We start from the raw sequence: 22,991 nt of genomic DNA on the forward strand, positions 1-22,991 counted from the left end.
CGAAGATTTCGCATTGATATTAGTCAGCACAAATATAAAGGAAGTTTAGGCTGTTGGTATTACCGACTCTAATTGGAATTAGCAATGTTTCTGATTTAATTGAAAATGCTGGCGAGCCATTAATCACTCAGACTGAGGTTTTCTCTCAAATGCTGGCTGAAATTAGGCTCGTGGTAAAATAGGTGACAAAGGTGATTCATAGGTGACTCGTTTTGCATTCCCACCGATGTCAGCTCCAGTGACTTCAGAAATGAACAAACAACATGGCTGCTACAATGGCAGAGCACTAATCACTGCACTTCTTATTTTGTTTCCACCTGGATCCACAATTAATAACATTTTTGGACTGCTTATCTGACTTGTATCCCATGTATCTAACTTTGATGTTGATGTGATTGATGATACAAATTCTTTCAAAATAAAATTCTGCTTTGTTGCTGCTGCCTTAAATCACTCCTCGCCTTTAATGTCTGTGCATGCAATTCGCAGTTTCCGCCGTAAACAACTGTGCTCAGTTGGACACAGATAATGTTACCTGCGATGGGAAATGACCTTTCAGCATATCCACAATTATAATTTGTTTTGAATTGTTGATCAAAGCAGATATTTCAGAGCTAATTTTGTTGAGATTATGTGTAGCTGAGCAGATCAGCTATACTGCAATGAAATTGATTTTCGGAAGCATCAGTGATGGGGGAGTCACTGGACCGCAAAGAACTGATTAACATTAATGAAGGTTTGAGCAACACTTGAAAGAAGTAACTGGTATTATTAGTCACCTGACGGTACCAGTGAGGGTACAAGGGAAATATTGGTTCAAACTTTTAATTTTTGAATGAAATAGCAACCGATGATGTTGTATTTCCCCAGACATTTGAATTGCTGCAATATTTTTGAGTTACTGGAAAGATCAATACAAAGCATACTGCATTTGCATGTTAAAATTTAAAATTATGCATCTGAAGATTTATTCAAATTCTACATTAGAAGTGCATGTGGTTGCCTTGTTATGGCTGAAAGATGGGCACTATTTACTGAATAGGTGCTAGCTTTAATGAGAAGTGAAACAAAGCGGATAATTTTAATGCTCCCCACCCTGTGGCAACAAGAGATGAGGGCTGTTAAAGTTCTCCGGTTTACTCGCCCACTGCAAAGCTACATGGATCCGCCTCTGCCTGACTTTTAATGTGTTCTCCTGAACAGGCAGCTAAGGCACCTGTCTGAAACTGAGAGGGTAATTCTTCAAACCATGCTCATGGAGTCCAGTGACATCGGTCGGATCCATTTTAGCTCAGTCGTGAATAGGGGAAACTACAGCTATCCTGCCAGGCAGAGGCAAGTTAGAATAGGATTGGGATGTGAAGAGCCACTTAAAGGTAAGCTTTTGAATTTTGTGAGGCCTGGAGCAAGAGGCGGGAAGCAGACTAATGGCACAGTGGAGCAAGAGGTGGGAAGCAGACTAATGGCACAGTAATGAGGCTCAGCGGCTAAAACCAGGTGGTCAGTGTGGTGATATGCATCACTGTAAATACACAAGGGGTTAATGTAAATACACGTAGACTAGATAGACACTAGAGAGAGCACCAGAGACATGACACGCAGACATTCATCCAATAGATCAGTAAGATAGGACACGACCAATGGGCATTCACGATACACACAGAGGTGACACTACCACAGGAGGGCATTACACCAACCCATATAAAAAGGACACAGCACACATGATCTTCCTCTTTCCAGTGGAGACACTCAGTGAGTACAGATACAGGGTTGATTGAATATCATACCCACCACGTGGATTGTAGCAGACTGGTTCGTCAGTCTGAGTAGCTGTAGAAGGATTAACAGTAGAGTTGAATCCAAGCAGGAGAATTGTTAATAGTTCAATAAACGTGTTGAAGCTATCTCCATGTCTGAACCTTCCTTTGGCAGAGTGCACATCAAGGAAGCAGCTTATTGCATAACAAGACAGTCAGGATCTGAACTCTTGCACTTTCCCTCTGGGAAGTAAAATTGACCTAAATGATGAAGTATTCATCAAGCTTAATTTAGAAGCTATTCAAGGCTATTTTGATATGCTTGGTGGTTTTGCTGCAGTATTCTTTGAGAAGTTTGACAAGGCAGGTGATGACATTATTGCAATTTTATAAACCAGGTACTGGAGAGATAACACCGGCCCCCATTATAGCTTTCACAGTAAATTAAACCAAAGCTGCTTGCTGGTCTTTTGGGAAGCTACTGGCATTGTTAACTGATCCAATAGATTGTTGTTTTGGATGTAAAACAGTGGTTGTGTTTCATTTATTTGTATAGACTGCCCATCAAAGATAAACATGCCTATCAAATTCTGTCATCTCATTAGAAGAGGGCTATATTATATCTTACTCATTTTATCTTAATTTTTGTGCTTTATAGGAAGCTGTGAAAGTGCAATTTTTTCTGAATGCATGAGATAGATGATTGCCTTTCTGAAACCTCTTCTCTGCCAGTTCTTTGTGTGAAGTTGTGCCCTGTATTCCAGACCTTGAAGGCAGTGCATTCTGAATGAGACTCGTGGACTGAAGTACTCTAGTGTTACTTTGACTACGCTTCTCAGTAGAGCAAACATGTAGCGTCATCTCTTGCCCATTTAAAAAAAATGTTTAATTAAGGTCCGACCCAAAGGGTTCCTTTTCCTGGCAGCCGTTAATCTCTGTTTTTGTGAACTGTTGCTGTGGTTACCAGTTATAGGATCAATATGTCACTTGAAACATTTTTATGCAAGCACATGTTCATTTTTTCACTTTTGAGATTATAATGTTTGTTTTAGGCATAATAAAAACTGTTCCATCAGGTGGAAAGAAGAGCTATTCTCATCCCATTAAACACAGACCACTTGAAGCTCCTGAAGTTACTGTGAACGTTCTCTGTTTCAGTCAAATCATTATGCTGGATAACTTATGGAATATTGATAGTTGAACCTACACCTTTCCCCCTATTAACTTTTCACCAGTCTGCTATCTTTAGATTAACTCTGTCCCCTCCTAATTTCAGAATATTGTAAAATGCTTTTTTATTTTTGTTTTTCATTCCTTTGAGTACCAATTCATTTTTTCTAATTAAAGGGCAATTTAGAGTGGCCAATCCACCTACCGGGCACATCTTTGGGTTGTGTGGGTGAAATCCACGCAAACACGGGGGGCATGTGCAATCTCCAAATGGACACACCCCAGAGCCAGGATCGAACCTGGGATCTCGGCGCCGTGAGGCTGCAGTGCTAACCACTGTGCCACCGTGCTGCCCCGTTTTTCATTCCTGCTATGGTCTATCTCTGCAGAAATTAAAAGCAATGTACAGTCTTTAGCCAAAATGCTGGGTTTATGTATGAATCCTGTGCATGTGCATGTGTTTGTGGAGTTCCTGCGTGTGTGAGAGTGTAATAAATGTAAAGGCATTGCATTTATTTTGCACAAACTCATTTGACTTGGCAGGTTTCAGCTTATACTCAGTGGTTAACATTTCCACCTCCCGAGTCAGCTGATTGTGGGTTCAAGCCCCATTCCAGGGACTTGAGCACTTGCTGGCTTTCAGGGCAGTACTGAGATAGCCTAAAGTGCCTGCTTTCAAATGGGATATTAAAAAAAAAGCCACCCCATCAGGTGGGTATAAAAGCCCATACACTACTCAAAGTAGGGTAGTCTTATTCTCCTACTGTCCCGTCAACATTTATCCCTCTAACAACATCATGAAGACAGACTATCTGACTATCTGGGACCTTGTTGTATGCACATTGGTTGTCGCCTTTCCCTACTTGATATCTGTGACTACTTCACTTCAATAAAAGTATTATTGGATGTCCTGGAGTTATGAAACCCGATTAGAATCACTACAGTTCAGAAGGCGTCCATTCAGCCCATTGAGTCTGCACTGACCCATCAAATGAGCACGCTACCTATGTCCATACCACCTGCTACAAATTGGGGAAAAAAACAAAAAATGCAGATGGGACTTTAAAAAAAAAAATGAAATGGTTAGGAATGTGGAACAAGTTACCAGCACAAATTTGAAATTCAACATTAATGGATTTCAGGAGGGAAGATTCTTGCCAACAAACAGGATTCAAGAATATTAGAATGCACCATGTGATTTTATGGATGGATGAGCTAATGGACCAAATGTTTTCTCCTGCCTCAAATATTATTGTTTTACTATATTTATACTGTTTCATGTCAGTCATTAGGATTTAGCCTCCTGGGTTACAATGCCATCTATTTCTAGAAATATAATGAAACTGATGACTGATTCTTCCTATACACAATCTACTCACTTAAAATCTTTTGTTCAACTTATTGTTTCACCAGTTTTCTCCATGTAAACACCATACTGCCCAGCATGGCCTGTTTTTTATGTTAGTAGAAAGGCAGGGTGACCATATTCATAAACATCCACTGACATCTGCACTTTTCCTTCGTCATTCTGCCGGTAGGCATGCTTGAGTGAGCCACAAAGGGACATTTCCTAATTCAGATGGTCTGGCGAAGATTGGCAGAACTTTATCCTTCTAGAGGATGCCTGCGTTCAAATGTCAGTGAAGATTGTAATTCAAACTGTGATCTGTTTGTGGGAGTGCAGCCCTGTAGGACCCCAGCTAACGGGCAGTTCATTCTCACTGCTAATGAGCATCATAATGTCATTTTGTGACACTTCATATGTTTCAAGCAGTAGAAAAATCAAATGTTGTTTTTCAAATCGGGAATAGCAAAATTTCATACATTTTTACTCTGTGTCGCAGACAAAATGTATTTGCTGGCCTACTGCCCACAATCAGCTTGTTTTGTATGGAAAAGAATGTACCTTCGTTTTGGAGTAAAATAATTTAACAGCAAGCTTTCATGAGTTTTTTAAAATAAAAGGTTATTTATTCTCACGCCCCCTCCCCACCCCCCTCCGAATTAATGCAACATCACAGTCTCACGCATGCATGCAAAATTGGATACAGATAAAGATGGTGCATTTTTTCAGATTACAGTTAATCCAGTCTCTGATTTATGATCTCCGATATAGCAGGCCTGTGGTTTCTTTAAGTGAATTTGACCATTTAAAGTTGAAGTACGGGTCTTCGAAAGCAAAGGGTTTGCAGCAGGTTGTGAAGTTTCTTGTGAAGTCGAATATCTAGGAAGTTTGGTTCTCAGGTGAACTTTGAAACTGGAACAGGTTCAGTACTTTGGCTGGCCCCGTGCCTGCGTGGGTCTAACTCCCACAACCCAAAGATGTGCTTGGTAGATGATTGGACTCCTAAATTGCCCCTTAATTGGGGGGAAAAAAGAATTGGGTACTCCAAAATGTTTTGGCTGATTGATGATGCTGCCTTTTCTGCAATCACTGTCTTTTCAATGATTTTCTGCAAACTGCCCTGTTCTCAAGTCTTTGGATAGAACTCATTACCTCAAGCCAGTTTCGATCACATGATTAATAATGGCATTGCCCAACCAGTGATTTAGAAGCCCAAATCTATCACTACATAATAAGAGATATATGGTGATTTTTCACACTTGTGGATAACTGGTCCTGTGAACTTTATTTTGTTAATTAATTACAAAACTGGAGACATAGCGTCCAGGAGTCAATTGTTTCATGTAAGCTATGAACAATGGCAAACATGAATTCCACAGAGGTGTGTTGTCATGATATGTCCATTCCAGGGGATGGTGTGAAATGTCTGGAAGCTTGATAGTCTGTATTGAATGGGCAAAGATCCTATGACTACTGGGCAGCCATCTTAACAGTTCATCAGTGTCCACTTTCAATAGGACAATTCCAGAGCTTAAGCACAGACTTTGCTAAAGTTATGAATAGGACATGTATTTACTGAGCATGACACTTGGCACATCCAACTGTTGCTTGTGGGTTGTCTTTGTGCTAGTGAGGTCCAAAGCACTGACCTTTTATAAATCTTTAGCCTATTGCAAGTCGCAAAATTCATTTAAACTAGTAGAAACCAATGTGATGCTTTAATCCAAACCCAACACACTTTTTTCTCATTTGTTTTTGAATTACTGTAAAACATCTTTTAATTGAATTATTAAATCTGTCCAATAACAAAGATTGTGGGTGCGATCTACCGGCCACCTCACGCCCGACTGAGAGTGTTGTGTGGTCAGCAGATACCGGGTGAAGCCTCCGTGACCTTTCCGGTAGCCACTACGCCTCGCGGGATCTACCGAAATCCCAGCAAAACTCCCACAGATGACACTTGGGAGTTGAGTATGTATATACGCTGGCAAATAGCTCTGTTTAAATGAACAAGAAACAACACGCATGTCCAACATATGCTCCAGGCCTGTGAAGTCCCTCTTTCCAACCCCTGGAGCGAGTTTTCAAAGTCCCCATCAAATGCGTAAATTTGAATGGGCGATCCTGCATTGAGGTGCTTTACCAATCACAGGCCGGTTCTCTCCCGACTTGCTGCTAATAAGCCCACTGTGGAGGGGTGTGATACGGAGAGGGGGCGCGCGTGTGAGGGCGCGGGGGCGCGTGTGTCTGAGGGCGGGGGGGGGCACGTGTGTGTGTGTGAGGGTGGGGGGGGGTCCATAACGTTCCTCATTCACCTGAGGAAGGAGCAGTGCTCCGAAAGCTAGTGCTTGAAACAAACATGTTGGACTTTAACCTGGTGTTGTAAGACTTCTTACTGTGCTCACCCCAGTCCAACACCGGCATCTCCACATCATCTCAAAAATAAGGTGGAATGTTACGCTTTTAACATGGTAGTATATTTTTTAACAAACATCTTCCTTTCCCACACACCAATTATTTCGGGGAGGTAAAAGTTATGGTTAATTCCCAGTAATACAATAAGATTGTCAGAACCCAATTTTAATTTTGTTCATTTGATCTGGGGAGACAGGTAGAAAAAAAGTCTTGACTTCACTGCAATCCTTTCAGTAACCGAGCATTTCTGAGACAATTTTGGTACGTTTACGCATTAATCTATTTAGTTTAAAGCCCACTCTTTGTTCCGAGTTAGACGATTTGCCAGTACACAAGTACCAGCGTGGTTCGGGTGAAGGCTGTTAGTGACTCAGCTCCTTTTTGCCCCCAATGCTGGTGTCAGTGCCCCAGGATTTGAAACCGATTTCTCCGACACCAATCTTTGAGCCATACGTTCGACTCTCTGATATTATTTACCCTATTTACTTCTAACTCCAGTAATAATCCAGAGATTATCACCTTTCGTTCTGCTTTTTAATTGAGTGCCTAGCTGCTCCCTCAGCAGAACCTCTTTCTTACTCCTGCCTGTATCATTGGTACCAGTGTGGACCATGACAACTGGATCCTTTCCTTTCCATTCTAAGCTCCTCTCCAGCCCTGATGAAGTAACCCGGCTGGCATTGCAGTCTTTGGGATTTGTGCTCCCCCTATTTGAAAGAAAACCTACAACACAGTGCTGTGATCAGTTTGTTAATGGTTCCTGCAGTGCCTGCTCTTGTCTACACAAACGGAAAGATACACAAACTTGTTCCAATGAGTCTGGATCCCCATACCTGCCACACGGCATCAAATCCACCAGTTTCTGACCATGGACCAAATCTGAAATACCTATAGTTTAAGGTGTGACTGTCACCAGGACTCAATTATTGCCCGATCATCCCTTTTGTTATTAAATCACTCCACTCCATCACAAGACCTTTGTTTTTTATCGACCATTCCCCATTTTTCCCTGGCTGTGCATGCTTCAAAGCTGTTTATCTCCATATATTTTCCAATTCTGATGAAATGTCATTGACTTGAAGTGTTGACACTGTTTCTCTCGCTAAGAGCTGCCTGACCTGCTGGGTGTTTCCAGAGTTTTCTCTTTTTTTTGTTGCATAAAGTTTCCGTCTTATTAGTGCAAAATCCACAGGCAGGTGTCAGAAAGATGTTATATTGCTAAAAATAGTGGTGGGGGTAGAAAGAGATAGAACTAGCATTGGAGATTGTAATTGTATTATGACTGTAGTGTACACATACATTTGTGGCTCCTATCTGTTTCCAGTACGAACTCTGGCTGCTAAGATACCGGTATCTGAAAATGGGGAGAGATGCTGAAATAGCAACAAGCCAACGCACCCAGCCTTCTCTAAATCTTTAGTAATAATAATCTTTATATAGCGTCACAAGTAGGCTTACATTAACACTGTAATGAAGTTACTGTGAAAATCCTCTAGTCGCCACACTCGGGTACTTGTTCGGGTACACTGGGGGAAAATGCAGTGTCCAATTCACCTTACAACACGTCTTTCGGGACTTGTGGGAGGAAACCAGAGCATTCAGAGGAAACCTACACAGCATCGGAGAGAACATGCAGACTGCGCACAGACAGTGACCCAAGCCGGGAATCGAACCCAAGACCCTGGAGGTGTGAAGCAACACTGCTAACCACTGCCTTGTTTTTCAGTACAAATGGAATGATAGCAATATGCAAAATGCCCTTTTTTCTAATATCATGCAGATGAAGTTCAGATGCGAATGATGTTCTACTTTTAATTTACTTGGCGGGGAGGGGACAGAAATAAAATTGGACCTTGAATTTGATGAATGGTGGCTGAAGAACAAATAGCAATTGCACCAACTAACACAATTTTCAGTTGATCTTATTATTTTGTGCCCTGAGTCATCTGAAAAAGCTAGAAAATGTCATTTTGGGTGATATCTGAAAATGTGATATTCATGCAATCTCAGTACAGTAAAAGAAAATTGATGACGTTGGTGCATCTGTTCATCCAGAATTCTTGTGCAGAGCGATATGGTTGCTATTGGTGGCACGGTAGCACAGTGGTTTGCACCATTGCTTCACAGCGCCAGGGTCCCAGGTTTGATTCCTGGCTTGGATCACTGTCTGCGGAGTCTGCACATTTTCCGCGTGTCTGCGTGGGTTTCCCCCGGCTGCTCCGGTTTCCTCCCACAAGTCCCAAAAGACGTGCTGTTAAGAAATTTGGACATTCTGAATTCTCCCTCCGTGTACCTGAACGAGTGCCATAGGGTGACGACTAGGAGCTTTTCACTGTAACTTCATTGCAGTGTTAATGTAAGCCTACTTGTGACAATAATACAGTTTATTGCTGAAGCAGCCCTACAGTATAATTTTTCTATTGGAAACCAGAATAATATGAGGTTATGCAACATAAAAAGGTACAAGAGTCTGAAAATAAGCAAATGATCATTAATGCCTTTAATCTTGTCTGCCATTGCATTTTTAAACAGCTCTTAGTTCACATCTACAGAACACCATAGAAAATATAATGAGGCATATTAAAGTTATTAGGCACACATCCATCAATAAATATGTAAGTGGGTCTGCACAAGTGCAAATTGTGCTTGAAATTGTATTTGAAGTGAATTAATGGTTCACGTTTCCATCCAAACTGAGCATAATCACAATGGTAAAAACTTTGATGAACCAGTTCAATTGATCAGTACAGTAGCATGTTATTGTTCTTTTTTTGCATGAAGAAAAACTGATAAATTTACAATTGGTAGTCTACTGCAGTTTTGTTCAGTTTCATTACTGCAGATTAAAATGACTTTGTCGCAGAAAATAAGCATTTCTAATGAGTGTTTAGTTCTCTACCTGAGTAACATGATTTGAAGTAACATCACATTGCTTTTACAAAGACATGGACTGAACCATTTATTCGTTTCATTGGTGCACAGTCGTACATTTCTCAGTGAATTAAATATTTTTTATGTGTTTAAAAAAACGTTTAAAAGGTACCCATCAGGGACTTTGTCCAAAAAAAATAACTGAACATGAAGTGAAGAGCTAAAATAGCTGCAAACAGACACAACCAACAGAAACCGTATGTGCTTGACACAACGTATGTTTGACATTCCCCATCATTTGTAGTGATTTGGCCGATTTCACCTATTTTGCATGGTTAATATTTGTGCAAACAAGTGAAAACTTAACCCATGTGGTTTTGTCTTCAGCTTAGAGCTGCATTAGGAATTTATCTTAGTATCTTTATATGGGGTAAAAGAACAAAAGTTGGTAAGAATAATAGAATTGTAACCTTTTTTGCCTTTATCCTCTGATGTGATTTCAATGTTACAGTTTTTTAAATCTATAATATTTATTATGTTACTGTCCAATTGAGAGACAACTAATCATGCCTAAAACCAGACATGTTTCTTCTGCTTAGTACCTCTAAATTATGTAATCATTTTACAGTTTCTTTGACTTAATGACAAATCCCTGCTGAAGCATTTTTGTTGACCATGAAAATGCTAATTTCTTTTCAATTAAGAAGACTTGGGCATCCAACTTTGGGAACTCTAGATTTATTTTGTGAACTGGAAGAAATACTCAACAGCTGCATTTTTCATGTGAAGACCCCACATGACTTGAAATTTTTGAGGTTGAGGATCTAAAGCTTTATTTACCATACACCGGGTGAGGGATTCTCTCGGCCCGGGGTCGGGCTGGGGAATCACCGCGACCGGCACGAATCGCGCCACGCCACCCCGACGTCGGAGAATCGGAGCCATTGGCGCCGGCATGGTTGGCGCGGCGCCGGTTGGGGGCTGCTCTACGCAACCAGCCCATTGATTCTTGGCCTGGGATGGGCCGAGCGGCCGTCGTTAAAAAAGCCGAGTCCCACCGGCGCCGTCCACACCTGCTCTCAGCCAGCAGGAACTTGGAGTGGAAGGGTCGGGGGTGGGGCTGTTGGGGGAGGGGCGTCCGACACTGGGTAGGGCCTCCGATGTGGCCTGGCCTGCAATCGGGGCCAGCGGAAGCTTTGCTGATGGAATTTCTCTATGTTTTTGGGTGTCACTGATGCGAACTTCAGGGGATGGATTCTCCAAACCCCCCCCCCAGAGAATCGCAAGGGGACGGCGTGAATCCCGCGTCCGCCGAATTCTCCGGCACCGGAGATTCGGCGGGGCCTGGAATCGCGCTGCGCCGGTTGACGGCCGCTCATAGCAGCCCCCCCCCCCGGTGATTCTCCGGCCCGCGATGGGCCGAAGTCCCGGTGGTTCTTTGCCAGTCCCGTAGATTAGACTAGGTCCCTTACCGGCGGGACCTGGTGCCGTTGGCAGGCTCCGGGGTCCTGTGGGGGGGTGCGGGGCAATCAGGCCCGCGGGCGGTGCCCCCACAGTGGCCTGGCCCGCGATCAGAGCCCACCGATCCGCGGGCGGGCATGTGCCATGAGGGCACTCATTCCCTATGCGTCGGCCGTGTCAGCCTCTGCGATGGCCGATGCGTAGGTGAACAGCCGCTGCGCATCCGCGGGGATGACGGCAGCAGTCCCTGCGCTCCCGCGCATGGGTGAAGCGCGCCAGCTGGCGGAGTCCCTTCGGCCATGGCTGGCATGGCACCAAAGGCCTTCTACGCCAGCCGGTGGGGCGCAAACCACTCCGACATCAGCCTAGCCCCTGAGGATGCGGGGGATTCCGCACCGTCGGGTACGGGAGAATCCCGCCCCAGGTCTCAACCGCAATACAGAAAGGTGATGATGACAGCTGTATTGTACATTAAGTTTTGTTGACTTCTGATAGTTTTTGTTGTCCAACATTCTATGCCGTAGTCTGTAGATGTTTGAGCTGGCATAGTTGATCCTGTGTTGGATCTTCTAGTCAATGGTGGCCTTTTAATATAGGTGGCTGCTGGGATATGGGAAGTCCTTAAAATATTCCAGAGTGTTTCCTTCAAATAAGATGGGATTTGGAGTACAAGGCTGAGCTGTTGAGATGTTCTGTTTTGGCAAAATTCCAGGACAGCCAAGTTTTTTGTGTGCGGAATTGAAGAAATCTCGAGTGGCTTGCAATTCCGTACAGAGTCGGCTAATAATGTATGCCTGTGATGATTGGTTTAATTAGTTTTCCTTCTCAGCAGTATTTAATATTGACACCAGAGGGACGTCAAAATTCTGAGGTGAATAGTCCATGTCAAGCCAATTGTAAATAGTATTACACCAAAACACAGATGTGCATGACCCTGATCCCTATTTGTGAAGCATCTGTTTCATATCCTCATAAATCACCCTTGGATGAACTACCTTGGACATCTAAATCTTTGGAGCATTTTCCACAGAGCATCATGATTTACTGAGTTAAATGTGTTGATCGGGTCAAAGAATGCAGTGAAGCATACCTGGTGTTCTTAACATCTTTCTGGATTAGTCTGACAACAAAGACCCTATCAGGGGTCCACTGGAAGGTCTAAAGCCATATTCTGTCTGGATGAATTTCCTCAGCTACAGGAAGTAGATTCAGGAGAATGCGTGTCAGGATTTTGCCTGGATAAGGGAGAAATACCTCGCTAGTTTCCACAGCATGACTTGCCGACCTTCTTGAAGATATTTCCAATTATCGCATTCTTGCATTTCTGGAAGTTCTTTTTCTTCGCATATCCATCATAGATATATGCATAGGTATCGGCATCGAATTCTGGTAGCTAGAAATAGAAACCATAGGGTGTTGAAAAGTGGGCTTTATTTACATAATACCAATAGAGCATATTGCTTGCTGTTTGCGCCATTTGGCTGATCCAGGTAGGAACGCAATGCTTGTTCCTCCTGACTCCACATTAGTGTAATAAAAAGACAAAAAATTACTCTTTTTATTGGCCTCCAGTGGTATTTTTCTGTATTCTTGGAAGAACAGACTTCACTGAATTTGGGTTTGGGATTCTGATTGGCATATTGAAAGGCAGGATCTTGGGCCTATGGAAGGTGCCAACTAACAATTTGGCAGCCTTTGCACTTCAGGCATGCAAATAGGCCAGTTAACCTAACATCTGTCAGAGGGAATATATTAGAAGCCCTTATTAAAGATGCAATTGCAGGGCACTTGGAAAAATTCAAGACAATTTGGCAGAGTCAACATGGTTTTGGTAAAGGGAATTATATATTTTTTTTAAAATAATTTTTATTGAAGAGATTTTTTACATGAAAAAATTTACCCCCCCTAACCATAGACTATTACAAAATATTCCCTCTTAACAAATATCCCCCCCCGCCCGACCCCCCGCGCGCGCTGTCCCTCCCCCCCTCCCCCCCCCAAAAACAAACAAAGCAACAATTAACATCAAACATGAACTGCGAGCAAATTTGCCCGCATTACAACCTTAAATAACCCACCACACCCGTTGTTGCCACCCCCCCCTCCCCCCCCCCCCCTCCCCCCGGGCTGCTGCTGCTGCGACCTCTGCACCCTATCTTTGAGCCAAAAAGTCGAGGAAAGGCTGCCACCGCCTGAAGAACCCTTGTACCGACCCTCTCAGGGCGAATTTGACCCTTTCCAACTGGATAAAGCTTGCCATGTCATTAATCCAAGTTTCCACGCTTGGAGGCCTCGCGTCCTTCCACTGTATCAGTATCCTTCTTCGCGCAACTAGGGACGCAAAGGCCAGTACTCCGGCCTCTCTCGCCTCCTGTACCCCCGGCTCCACCCCAACCCCAAAAATCGCTAGTCCCCATCCTGGTTTGACCCTGGATCCCACCACCCTCGACACCGTCCTTGCCACCCCCTTCCAGAACTCCTCCAGTGCCGGGCATGCCCAAAACATATGGACATGGTTCGCTGGACTTCCCGAACACCTGACACATCTGTCCTCACCCCCAAAGAACCGACTCATCCTTGTCCCCGTCATATGGGCTCTATGTAGCACCTTAAATTGAATGAGGCTAAGCCTCGCACACGAGGAGGAAGAATTAACCCTCTCCAGGGCATCAGCCCATGTCCCATCCTCTATCTGCTCTCCCAGCTCCCCCTCCCACTTGGCTTTCAGCTCCTCTACTGATGCCTCCTCAGCCTCCTGCATTACTTTGTATATGTCCGATATCCTCCCCCCTCCGACCCAGACCCCCGAGAGCACCCTATCGCTCGCCCCCCTGCTGGGGAGCAAGGGGAACCCTTCCACCTGGCGTCTAGCAAATGCCTTCACCTGCAAATGTCGAAACACGTTTCCCGGGGGGAGCCCGAATTTCTCCTCCAGCTCTCTCAGGCTCGCAAACCTCCCATCTACAAACAGATCCTTCAGCCGCCTGATGCCCACCCTGTGCCAGCTCTGGAATCCCCCGTCCATGTTCCCCGGGATGAATCTATGGTTCTCTCTTAACGGTGCCTCCATCAGACCTCCCACTTCCCCCCTGTGTCGCCTCCACTGCCCCCAGATCTTGAGGGTGGCCGCCACCACCGGGCTCGTGGTGTACCTCGTGGGAGGGAGCGGCCATGGCGCCGTTACTAGGGCCCCAGGCTTATGTTGCCACAGGACGCCCTCTCCATTCGTTTCCAAGCTGCCCCCTCCCCTTCTATCATCCACTTGCGCACCATCGATACATTAGCCGCCCAGTAATACCCCGAAAGGTTGGGTAATGCCAGCCCTCCACTCTCCCTACTCCGCTCCACGAAGACCCTCCTCACCCTTGGGGTGCCGTGCGCCCACACGTAGCTCATGATGCTGCTCGTCACCTTTTTGAAGAAGGCCCTAGGGAGGAAGATGGGCAAGCACTGAAATAAAAACAAAAACCTCGGGAGGACCGTCATTTTAACGGACTGCACTCTGCCCGCCAGCGACAGCGGCACCATGTCCCACCTTTTAAATTCCTCCTCCATCTGTTCCACCAGCCTAGAGAAGTTCAGCTTGTGGAGAGTCCCCCAGTTCCTTGCCACCTGCACCCCTAAATATCTAAAACTCTTTCCTGCTCTCTTCAACGGGAGTCTCCCGATTCCCTCTTCCTGGTCCCCTGGGTGTATCACAAATACCTCACTCTTACCCAAGTTTAGCTTGTACCCCGAAAAGTCCCCGAATTCTGCTAGCAGTTCCATCACCTCCGGCATTCCCCCTTCTGGGTCTGCCACGTATAGCAGCAGGTCGTCCGCGTATAGCGATACCCGGTGCTCCTCCCCGCCCCTTGTCAGCCCTCTCCACCCCCCTGAGCCCCTCAGTGCCATTGCCAACGGTTCAATTGCCAGTGCGAAGAGCAGGGGGGACAAGGGGCACCCCTGTCTGGTCCCCCGGTGGAGCCCAAAATACTCCGATCTCCTACCATTCGTCACTACACTTGCCGTCGGGGCCGAATAGAGCAGCTTCACCCATTTAATAAATCCCTCCCCAAATCCAAACCGTTCCAGCGTCTCCCACAGGTACTTCCACTCCACCCTATCAAATGCTTTCTCCGCGTCCAATGCCACCACTATCTCCGCCTCCCCCTCCACTGCCGGCATCATGATGACGTTTAGCAGTCTCCGCACGTTCGTATTAAGCTGCCGCCCTTTCACAAAACCCGTCTGGTCCTCGTGTATCACCCCTGGCACACAATCCTCTATCCTGGTAGCCAGGATCTTTGCCAGCAGCTTGGCGTCCACATTCAGGAGCGAGATAGGCCTATATGACCCACACTGCACGGGGTCCTTGTCCCGCTTCAAGATCAGAGAGATGAGTGCCTGCGACATTGTCGGGGGCAGAGCCCCCCCCTCCCATGCCTCGTTGAAGGCTCGCACCAGCACAGGGCCCACCAGATCCGCATATTTTTTGTAAAATTCCACCGGGAACCCGTCTGGCCCCGGCGCCTTCCCCGACTGCATATGCCCAATCCCCTTGACTAGCTCCTCTAACCCTATCTGCGCCCCCAGCCCCTCTACCAGCTCCTCTTGGACCTTGGGGAACCTCAGTTTGTTCAAGAAGCCCTCCATCCCCCCTCCCCTCGTCGGCGGCTCTGACCGATACAGCTCCTTGTAGAAGTCTCTGAAAACCCCATTTACTTCTGGCCCCTTCTGCACTATGTTCCCACCCCTCTCCCTCACTCCCCCAATTTCTCTAGCCGCATCCCGCTTGCGGAGCTGATGCGCCAACATCCTACTCGCCTTCTCCCCATACTCATAAATCGCGCCCTGCGCCCTTCTCCACTGTGTCTCCGCCTTTCTGGTGGTCAACAGGTCAAACTTAGCCTGCAAACTACGCCGTTCCCCCAGCAGCCCCTCCTCTGGTGCCTCCGCATATTTCCTATCCACGTCCAGAAGCTCCCCCACCAGCCTCTCCCTCTCCTGTCTCTCCCTCCTTTCCCTATGTGCCCGTATGGAGATCAGCTCCCCCCGAATCACCGCCTTCAGGGCCTCCCATACCATCCCCACCTGCACCTCCCCCGTGTCATTAATGTCCAGATATCTTTCAATGCTCTTCCGGACCCTCTTATACACCACCTCATCCGCCAGCAACCCCACATCCAGGCGCCACAGTGGACGCTGGTCTCGCACCTCCCCCATTTCCAAATCTACCCAGTGTGGCGCGTGGTCTGAGACCGCTATGGCCGAGTACTCCACTTCCCGTACTTTCGGGATCAGTCCCCTGCTCAATACAAAAAAGTCAATTCTAGAATAGACTCTGTGGACATGGGAGAAAAAGGAATACTCCCTCGCCCTCGGCCTCCCAAACCTCCAGGGGTCCACCCCTCCCATCTGCTCCATAAACCCCTTTAACACTTCTGCCGCTGCCGGCCTCCTACTCGTCCTTGAACTCGATCTGTCCAACACGGGGTCCAGCACTGTGTTGAAGTCCCCCCCCATGATCAGGCCCCCTGCCTCTAGGTCCGGAATGAGGCCCAGTAGGCGCCTCATGAAGCCAGCGTCGTCCCAGTTCGGGGCATACACGTTAACCATCACCACTTTCTCCCCCTGCAGCCTACCCTTCACCATGACATATCTACCCTCTTTATCCGCCACCACCTCCGCCGCCACGAACGACACCCTCTTCCCTACCAGGATCGCCACCCCTCGGTTCTTTACGTCCAGTCCTGAGTGGAACACTTGTCCCACCCACCCCCTTCTCAGGCGGACCTGGTCCGCCACCTTCAAATGGGTCTCTTGTAGCATTGCTACATCCGCCTTCAGCCCCTTCAAATGTGAGATTACTCTCGTTCTCTTGACCGGCCCATTCAGCCCCCTCACATTCCAAGTGATCAGCCGGGGCGAAGGGCAGCTCGCCCCTTTCCCCTGCCGACTAGCCATATCCTGTCACCTGCTCGCCCCGAGTCAGCCCTCCCTTTCTGACCCGCTCCCCATGGCGATGGCGCCCCCCCCCCCCCACCCCTCCAGTCCTCAACTTCTCCTCCCTGGCCTTTTCAGCAGCAACCCGGTGGCCCCCCCCCCCTCCCCCCTCCCCCTCCCCCCCCCCCTCCCCCCCCCAGGCTAGGACCCTTCCTAGTCGCGATGCACCCTCCATAGTACTTCCGTAAGTCAGCTGGTTTACGCTGACCCGGCTGCCCCTGCCACACTCCGGCTCCTCCCGGCATGGGGGACGTCCCCCCCCTTACCACCCCTCCTTGACCCCGCTCCAGCGCGGGAAAGGGAGCCATTGCTGACCACGCCCCTTACTCCCACCCCCCTCCCTCCTCTGCCCCATGCGCGGGAAACCAGAGGAAAGCCCGCGCTTTCGCCCTGCCCCTCCCCGCCCCTCCATCTTCAGTTCCACCCCCGTCCCCGATCTCACACCGATAAATACAAAACAACCAGAAACCCCACAAGAAACACATACCCCCGGCACTCCCCCCCCCACCCCGCCCTCCCAACATAACATTATAAATAACAGGAAAAAGAGAGAGAGAGAAAAGACTGGTATAGAGAAGGGAATTATATTTAACCAATTTATTGGAGTTCTGTGAATGAAGGAGAACCAGTGGATGTATTGTACTGGATTTCCAGAAGGCATTTGATAAGGTGCCACATCAAAGGTTAGTGTGAAAAATAAAAGCTCATGATGTAGTAACATATAGACATGGATTGAAGATTGACTAGCTAACAGGAAACCAGGTTTAATAGCCCTCGTGAGACACTCGGGGGTACTCTTAATCCAGTGATTTTCAAACTTTTTTATTCCCCGGGACCCACATTCGCGACCCATGCTGGCCGACCTTCGCTACCCACTCTGGTCGACCTTCATGACCCACAACACATTTAATTAGCTATAATGCGACAGGGGAGCCTGCTTTGGGCCTCACAATCTCACTCCAATCAGGTTCGCAGGATAAGGCTATGCGCATATCAAGTGCAGACTGCAGCCAATTTTGTGCCACCTTCATCTTTGTGAGAATGGAAGATCCAACGTCGCATATGTAGGTTGTTGTGAAGGGCAATAGCAACAGAAATGCTTGTTTTACTCCACTGGATACGCCTAGGAGATGCTACTCCAGAATGCTGACAACCGCATGGGTTTTTGGCATGTTTTAAATGTGCTATTACAGGTCAGGTACAACAGCATAGTCCTCTCATTTTGAGTCAGCTGTAAGTTAATCACTGACTTAGGGGTCTCCACCTCAAAAGGAATTTTTCACCCACCACTTTTCTTTCAAAATCTGAAACTTCCTTGGCTTTGCTTCCTTGCATATAACACATATGGGACTTGGATCCTTATTTGCATTGGCACAATCAACAAAACCATAATTCAACAAATCATTTTTATACTGCTTTATTCCAGATTAAGTTTATTTTTAGGCTGTTAACCAGAGGGTCTGGAGCTCTGTGCAGAGCCAACACTAGCATTGCTCTGTCCTGCCCTGGGCTCTCCTCAACAGCTCTCACCTTCAGATTCAGTTGTGAGATCATGACCAGTAGGTACACTGCCTATTTGTGTCTCTGGCTGTCTCTTGTAAGAAAATGATTAATCTTCATAGTCCTCTTGCCTTGCTTGCCAGCAGGTAGAAAATGGAAGACGCTCTCAGTGATTTGGTGCCATGTGTACGTGCAGGGCATATGACTTGCTCTCTACTGCGCTTCTGACCTGAAGACTCCACATATAATTTCCTTCTTTAAAATAAGAATGTCGGTCGTGGCCATTAGACACTTCTTTTGCAACCGGGACCACTGCAGGAAGGCTGTGATTGATTGCTCTGCAACTGTTCTGGCACCCGCCCGCAGGTTGCATCCCGCACTTTGAAAAACCTCCCCTAATCGATCTCCCTGTTGCACTTGAGGCTCTCACAGCTGGGGCTCATTACTGGATTTTATCAAAAGCCGGCTTGGACAGGGACCGGCACTCTGGCAGTGACTTATTGTGTGTATGCTGCCTCAGTGGCTGTTTTCTATGACTGCCATACACTCCCATTTATTCACTTACCAGTACCTCCTGGGTCTTCAGACTAAGGGGCTCCTAAATGGGTCTTTTTCTGGTTGGCAAATGTGATGAGTGGTGTGTCACAGGGATCAGTGCTGGGCCTTACCTTTTTACAATTTGTATAAATGACTTGGGTGAAGGGACTGAAGGTATTATTACTAAATTTGCTGACGGCACAAAGGTAGGAAATTAAATTGTGAAGAGGATGTAAGGATGCTACAAAGTGTGTTAGGTGAGTGGGCAAACATCCTGTAAATGGAATATAATGTGGGCAATCGTGATATTGTCCATTGTGGCAGGAAGAATGAAAAAGAAGCATCATATCTAAATGGTGAAATATTGCATAAGGATCTGGGTGTCCTTGTGTATGACTCACTAAAAGCCAGTATTGAGTTTACAACAATTAGGAAAGCCGGTAGAATATTATTGTTTATTGTGAAGGAAATTGATTACACAAGTAGGGAGGGACTTTTCACAGTAACTTCATACTTGTGACAATAAAAGATTATTATTAGTTGTACAGGGCATTGGTTAAAATGAATAGTATAGAAGTATTTAAGAGGGAGCTAGACAGGTACATGAGGAAGAAGGAAATAGAGGGCTATGAGGATATATTTGGAGGAGGAAGAAAGGAATTAGTTTTGAATGGAACATAATCGGCAGCATGGATTGGTTGGGCCAAATGGCCTATTTCTGTGCCATTTATCTTTCCAAAAACATCATCATAAAATGTATCAGGCCAGAAAAGGTGAATGAAAAATTGTACTGAGATATAAAATATAAATTCTGAATTGTAGTAATGAATCTATACAAGGTTAAACATAATGGCAATTCTGGACTCCAAATTATAGGAGGGATTTGATACAATAGAAAGGATATGGTGCAAAATCTGTGGGTTGTCACCTGGTATGAGGAAGTACAATTATTTTAATAAAAACTGGAGAAATTTGGGTTGTCTTCATTCAAAGCAAAAATAATAGCATTGAAAATTAATTATTCAGAAATGAATTTACCAGAATTCTGATAAATATTTGTCCTTGATGAAGTATGTTTGTGCCATGAGTTGTAATAATCTTTATTGGTGTCTCATGTCGGCTTACATTAACACTGCAATGAAGTTACTGTGAAAATCCCCTAGTCGCCACACTTCAGTGCCTGTTCGGGTACACGGAGGGAAAATTCAGAATGTCCAATTTACCTAACAAGCACGTCTTTCGGGACTTGTGGGAGGAAACCGGAGCACCCGGAGGAAACCCACGCAGACACTGGGAGAACGTGCAGACTCCGCAAGCTGGGAATCGAACCTGGGTCCCTGACGCAGTGAAGCAACAGTGCTACCCACTATGCTACCGTGCTGCCCATGTTTTGTGTCTCCCAGATGTTTCCATACTTTTTTACCTTCTTCCTTTTTATTACTTGATGTGCCATCTATTGGTTGGAATGAAAGAAATGCTGTTGTCCTAAGCTGTGGAAATGTTTTGATAAATGTTGTGTTAAGTACAAAGGTAATGTGAAATAACCTTAAAACTTACTTGCAATAAAAACAGTACTTTAATAATTTAACAGTAACTTTGCATTCATATGATCTTCTTTCCTCTGAGTACCAGATGGTCACAAATATATCACCACATCTTTTGTTTTTGCTTTGTAAATGACAATAAATTTCAGTTTGTAAATGACAATACATTTCAGTTTATCAGAGAATTTTTGCATTAAGCAAATATATATTTCTCTTTGGTGGTTTTCAGAATTTGCTATTCTAACTCTTAATGTATTTAACCATGTTTAATGTATGCTTTGTTTTATTGATCTGTGTTGCTATCCAGGAGAGTGCATTGCACAGATGACTGATGTGGGCGCCTTTGACCAACCAGAATCAGATACAAGGGCAACAGTTTACACAGATAAAACTGGAATGATAAGAGCTGCACGATTACTACTGTCTTCTGTTACAAAAGTACTGGTGTTGGCAGACAGGGTAGTCATAAAGCAAATCATCAACTCCAGAAGCAAGGTAGGTAACTATTTGAATTAACAAGAAATTTACATCAAAAAGAAACATTACAGTGTATGAAACGTACACAAACTGAAATAGCAAGTTTTAGATCGGAAAACCAGTGTGATGACTAACATTCCATTGTACCTGTATTAACCTAGGAGAAACTAGTAACTAAGTCCAAAGATGTGCGGGTTAGGTGGATTGGCCATGCTAAATTGCCCGTAGTGTCCTAAAGAGTAAGGTTAAAGGGGGGGGGGGGGGGGGTTGTTGGGTTACGGGTATAAGGTGGTTACGTGGGTTTGAGTAGGGAGATCATTGCTCGGCACAACATCAAGGGCTGAAGGGCCTGTTCTGTGCTGTACTATTCTATGTACTGTTCTATGTTCTAAGTCTGCTTTACATCCCCACAAATAGGGGCAGCAGGGTAGCATGGTGGTTAGCATAAATGCTTCACAGCTCCAGGGTCCCAGGTTCGATTCCCGGCTGGGTCACTGTCTGTGTGGAGTCTGCACGTCCTCCCCCTGTGTGCGTGGGTGTCCTCCGGGTGCTCCGGTTTCCTCCCACAGTCCAAAGATGTGCGGGTTAGGTGGATTGGCCATGCTAAATTGCCCGTAGTGTCCTAATAAAAGTAAGGTTAAGGTTACGGGTGGGCCCGAGTTGTTGGGTTACGGGTATAGGGTGGATTCGTGGGTTTGAGTAGGGTGATCATGGCTCGGCACAACATTGAGGGCTGAAGGGCCTGTTCTGTGCTGTACTGTTCTATATCTATATCTAAATAGATTATTCTGCAAAATACAATCTGGTATTGAAGAACATAAATGGGCTTTTATAATTATAGCTTTGTATAATGCATTTTCTTGTTGAATGAAGAGAAGCAATTGCTTCTTCTATAGTTAGAATGTAGAGCAACATAACACAAGTGTGGATGGCTACTTTGTTTGGAAATGTGGCTGCCAAGGAACGTGAAATTAGGCATTTAACCTAATTCCTTTTGGAATTATGAAGTTGCAAATTTCTGTAAGGGGAAGAAATGCTTGATGTATTTTCCCCTCATTAATTACCTTAGCTCAACAATTGTGGTTACAATGTACAAAGAAAAACAAAGTGATAGTTATAATACTCACTTTGCGTTTTCAGTGGCAATTTTTGGATGAGAAAATGGTTTGACAAAATACATAGAATACCAATCACTGAATACAGCAGAGGTCACACAAAACTCTGGAAAAAGTGCAAGTCAAAGAAAATGTACATTGGCAGTTGGAAACAGACCATTCAACGCCTCAAACTCATTCTGCCATTAAGTTATATCATTGCAGATGTACCACAACTGGATTTGACATTGTTACATACCCCTTAAAAACCAGTGTTGAACAAATATCCTTCAATCTCAATTCTGTAAATTTCAATTGACTCAGGATCCTTTCATGGGAAATAATTCTGCAGTTTCACTGATGTTCTTGTGTGGGGATGAAAGTGCTTCTTGACTTCACTCCTAAAAGTCCCCCTTGTTCTGGATTTCTCCAATTGAGGAAGTAGTTTTCTTCCCATATACCCCATCACCTTTTATTATTTACAATCTATCAGTTAGATTAATCAACCTTTCCAAGGGATATAAATTAAATTTCTGGAACCTGTCCTCTTATAGAACCCTATGGAATAAGTTTGTCGTATCCCTCTGACTAATGACACAAGGTCACCTGCAATTCAGGGCTCTTTCATTTATGTAAATAATCTAGTGTAGAACCTGAACAAATGCTATCAGGAAGTCCACACAGGATATGTAATATACCCCTATCTAACATGTTAATGGCTGCCTCAAAACAATCAACTAGGCCAGGCATGCATTGCCTTCCAAAATCCAAACTGAATCTCTGATTTAGCTAGTACTTGCTCAGGCACTTGGTCGGTTGACCTCTTTTAGATTTC

General features: G+C 45.3%; 1 protein-coding gene across 2 annotated transcripts in view; it reads left to right on the top strand.

The window, feature by feature from the left end:
* The window catches only part of ctnnal1 (catenin (cadherin-associated protein), alpha-like 1), a 459,393-nt gene that overhangs the window by 221,830 nt on the left and 214,572 nt on the right, over positions 1-22,991 (top strand). For both annotated transcript variants that reach the window (XM_038797869.1, XM_038797868.1), the window contains exon 3: positions 20,893-21,080. In XM_038797869.1, the coding sequence (XP_038653797.1) occupies positions 20,893-21,080 (188 nt within the window). The remainder of the gene's footprint in view (positions 1-20,892; positions 21,081-22,991) is intronic.

The sequence above is a fragment of the Scyliorhinus canicula genome, chromosome 5 (genome assembly GCF_902713615.1).
Source record: "Scyliorhinus canicula chromosome 5, sScyCan1.1, whole genome shotgun sequence".
NCBI classification, from domain to species: Eukaryota; Metazoa; Chordata; class Chondrichthyes; order Carcharhiniformes; family Scyliorhinidae; genus Scyliorhinus; species Scyliorhinus canicula.